Here is a 4,657-nt window from a genome sequence, read left to right as displayed (position 1 = left end):
ATAACATTGCATTTACTATAAGAATAATAATTTAGTAATCCAAGTTATTTTTGTACTTTGTTACATTAGCAAATTGTTACTAAATAGTTTGTTACTTACATTATTATACATAGTTGGTTGAATATCTTGTAATGTTATAATAGTATAATATCTTTAACCAATAATAAAGAGGAATGAAAATAGTTTATTTTTAGTTTTTATAATTTGCATTTAAAAGGTGTAGAAATTTTTGTTAACTAACATAAATACTATGGCAGTCTGTGACTGAACAATTTCGATTGAATATTTTTAGTAATTGGTCTATAAAGAGTGCTTTTTAAGTTGCTCATGTTCGTTATTCATTAATTCTTATACAATTATGTTTCGTACTTATGTAATGCAATGAAATAAAGTTTTCAACAAAAGGCAGGCTGATTTATATTTTTTTAATCTATAATTTTTGACATTTCATATGAGTAATTTGTTTTTATTTATCTTTTTAAATATCCAATTTTATATTGAAATATGATAATGCTTCATTTGTGATTTTATTTTTAATATATATATAAAAATATTTAATAAGCCTGATGTACTAGAAATTGATTAGTTATCTAATATAAACCAATGCAACTATACTTTCAAATCCATGATAAAAATTCCATATTCAAGTAATATATTAAATTTAATTTCATTTATATTAACCAAAGATAAAGCCAATAACACAAAATATATTTCTATATATAAAAAAATTACCACCTATAGTTTCATTTGTATTTTTTATTTTATTTTATAACACTTATATAATAAGCAATAATGAAATTAGTAGTTAATGTTTTTTATGGAATGATAAAATTTTGATTAAATTGATTTTCATGTTTCTTCCTGTTTTATTGTATAATCCTGGTCGACAGACATCTGAAACTGTATTTCATAGTTATATGGTTAGTTGGTGATTAATTTTTTTTTATTAAATTATCATACAATTACATTAGGAATAAAAAAAATAGATCAGTCGACAATAAGTTTGAACAAAAAATTATTGTACTTTCTTAGCTAAAATTGTATAGTAATGAAAATAAAATTAATGCAAGTAAGCCAGCTTGAAGGTACAAAAATACTTTTTTAATTAATAATGTATATCATAAGGTTTATAATAGTATTTACAATTGGTAAATACAAGTGATTTTATCAAATATAAAGGAATATTAAAATGGACTATTGTCACGATGATGAAAAACTATAATAAATACTGATAAAGAGGCAAGTAAAATACATTCTAATACAAAAATTTTAAATAAACAAAAAATTTTCCAGTTGTACAAAACTAAAGAAATAAGGATAAATGAAACAAAATATGTACACAAATCTTATAATGAGCTTACATGACACGATTTACATTGCAACTAAGTCATAAACTATAACTAAAATTTAAAGAAGCGCTTAACTTTATTCATAAAGTTCTTACTTTTCTCTCTTTCACTAGAAACTTTTGCCTCAGTCTGATCATCAACTTTACTGGCACCCGTGCTCTGACATTCTTCTGATCTCTTATTTGTAATACTGTTTTCAGATTCAGAGTTTGAGGACTCAACTTTATTTTCATTTTCACTTACAACTATATCTTTAGGGGTTTGTACATTATCACTGTACATATTATGACTATGTTTGATTGTATCAGTTGAATTGTCAGAGCACCCGAGTTCCTATTCATCTTTTTCAGCCTTTGCTTTCTTTTTAGGTGTGGATTTTTGGCGCACCAAGTCCATACGACCAATTGATATCATTTTCATTTCCCATGCTTCTAGCTCTTTCCTGAAATAATCAATTATTTTATACATAAAACATGACCATTACCCTGTTATAAAAATATGAAAACAAAATATTCAGATATATATCTTAGTCTTAAGTATTATTCAAATATTTTTCTTCCTATTAAACTTAAAGCAACATAGATATTCTTCTTTGTTTATTTTAGACATTATATAAATTATAGTTCTATTTATAAATCCTATTAATATTATAAATGCGAAAGTTTGTAAGGATGTGTGTGTGTTTGTTGCTCTTTTATGCAAAAACTTCTGAACCAATTGCAATGAAATTTGGTTTGTAGTTAGCGGGACAACTGGAATAACATATAGGCAACTTTTTATCCCGGTATTCCTACGGGATACCGACTTACGCGGGTGAAACCGCGGGGCGCAGCTAGTAATATATAAATGAGAATGTACATGTGTCTAACATCATGAAATTTTAAATGATTCTTGCCCCAAATGTAGAAATACCTAAGTACTCATTTAAGAATGAAAATTCAGTGAAATATTTGAACATGTAGTATTCCAATTGGCAGTGAACTAGGATGTATATCTAACACCCTGGATATTGAGATTTTTTTTGCATTTTGATAGAAATACCTTCATATACTACATACCTATATTTGGCCATTAGATCTGCAGCTTGCTTCTCAAACTTAACTCTTTCAGCTTCTGTTAATTTAACCCAATCTGCTTTGACTTTTTGTTGGTAATTTTTGAAGTCCTTCACTTCAGATGATTTGTCATTTCTGGACATCATGTATAAAATGTATGAAGACATAGGTTTCTTTGGTCTACCTAACTCTTTATGATCCTGTAATTGTGAGAGAGAGTACACAAAGTAACAAATGTTAATTATACAGCCAAAATTTTAAACTTTAATTGCTGGAAATAATAAAATTAAAGAACTTTAGGCTCTAGAAAAGTGAAAAGTGTTCACCTATCATCAGGTGGCCCACCTGCTTCTTTGCTTGCTCTGCCATAATAAAAAAAAATGAATCATTGAACATTTTTATGTTATACTAGCTCACGGTTTTGCCCACATAAACGAAGTAATGTCGTTACCCTTCCAGTGGATTTAAAGATATCAGGTCTTTAAACTTAGTGTTTTAGACATGAAAAAAATACAGGCAGTTATGTTATGTTATATACTTATGCATTTATAAAATTAGTAGGAATTATATATATGGTGCTTGTTATGGCGCATTTTTTTTTTATGTCACAGCATGATTGACAAATGACAAACACCATTATACTAACTTGTTTCAGTTTCCTCTTCTCCTTTGCAAGAGCCATTTCTTCTTTCATTTTTCTTATGTCTTCCTTTTGCTGGTCTGTGAGTGATGCCTGGTAGAGTTCCTTTATTTTTTTGTAGTCTTTCAAATCTTTTTCGTATTCTTTGGTCATTTGCAACTTGGTCTAATAAAATAATAAACATACAGGTACAATAAAATTCAGTCCTGTTCTAACAAAATTATCATAACAATATATTGTGAGATTTCTTTATTTTTAAACAACTTGAAAAAAAGAGTAGGTTATTATTTATACTGTATATTTTTTGTAACCTCAAACTTTTTCTTGTATGAACCAATAATTACTATTATTTTTTTAAAATTAAAGCTAGTGCCAGCCATGCGGTACCATCTACATTTGGCCTAGTTCTAACAATTTAAAGATGGTTTAGTTTTTTGTCAAACATTATTATTGATTTAACACTTCCTCAAATTGAATTGAATTAGTATATTATATTAGTATTGAAGTAGTATCCCACAAATATGGTAATTTTTATATAATATTCAATAACTTACTTCACTATCCAATTGTTGCCAATGTTTTGAAGTCCATGAAATTGCTTCCTTTGATGTTATGCTGGGATTCTTAGCTAAAAGCGCAGGTCGCATCTGTGCCATAAACTTGAAGAATGGAGTTAAAGGACGCTTCGGTTTTTCGATACCTAGCCTTTCTTCGGCCGATTTCTTAGTTGAATAATCGCATGTTTGGATTGAATATATCCAACTGGATCTATTTGGAAATATTTATTGTAAATTGTATCAGTATGTACTATGGCATTATAAGGAATTTATGTAAATGTTCTTCATCCATTCTATTGAAATTACTTGTGCTATGAAAAGAACAATACAAAATAAACAAAGTAAACTATCATAACCTCAATCTTACCTGCTTTGCAGAATATTCCGATAACCTCCTATTATGTTATTACTCAATCGACAAATATATGATAGACACGCCATTTTTTTTATAACTGTAGGACAGAAGTTATCATTTATATAAAAGAAAAACAAGTAAAATTTAAAAGACGCCGACGGAAAATAAACTCGCTTTCATTATCAATACTCAAACGTGAAATGACAAACCCAAACGTCAAATCAAAACAAAACCTTTCAAAACTAGAGAGTGCCATGAAAGAAGTCTAAGGATAAAGTTGACGTTGAGAGACGATGAACTAGAATGCAAGCCATAGATTTTTTTTTTTTTTTTTTTTTTTTTAATGGCAATAAGTCAGAACTATCTGCCAGTGTCAAGTTTTAAAAGGTAGGGAAACTAATTTTATACAATATTGACAGATTTAAGCACGCGTATAATCAGAGAAGTGGTGCTTATCAATATAAAATATACAACTTTAATTAATAATCTATGTAAATATAATAAAAATTATTAGTGAATCAAAAACTAAATCAACTTCTACGTAAAAGTTACTTTACTATAAATAATACAATAATTATTTACAATTTTATACTATTTCGATGGATAAAATCTCCACTGTCTTCACAATATTTAACAGGAGAAGTCGAGTAACAGACAATTAATAGAAATAGGAAAGGGTATACCAAGTAATTCAAGGGATA

General features: G+C 27.7%; 1 protein-coding gene across 1 annotated transcript; it reads right to left on the bottom strand.

The window, feature by feature from the left end:
- Positions 1-1,334: 1,334 nt before the first annotated feature.
- Positions 1,335-4,201, bottom strand: LOC119840127 (transcription factor A, mitochondrial). Its single transcript, XM_038366640.1, has 5 exons — positions 3,969-4,201; positions 3,599-3,812; positions 3,051-3,209; positions 2,408-2,604; positions 1,335-1,791 (listed from the first exon to the last, which is right to left on the bottom strand). Exons 1-5 carry the CDS (start codon positions 4,040-4,042, stop codon positions 1,683-1,685), a joined length of 753 nt encoding a protein of 250 aa, XP_038222568.1. The 5' UTR covers positions 4,043-4,201; the 3' UTR covers positions 1,335-1,682.
- Between the last annotated feature and the right edge of the window lie 456 nt (positions 4,202-4,657).

Source organism: Zerene cesonia, chromosome 5 (genome assembly GCF_012273895.1).
Source record: "Zerene cesonia ecotype Mississippi chromosome 5, Zerene_cesonia_1.1, whole genome shotgun sequence".
Classification (NCBI taxonomy): Eukaryota; Metazoa; Arthropoda; class Insecta; order Lepidoptera; family Pieridae; genus Zerene; species Zerene cesonia.
This window is presented reverse-complemented; position numbering and strand designations above follow the sequence as displayed.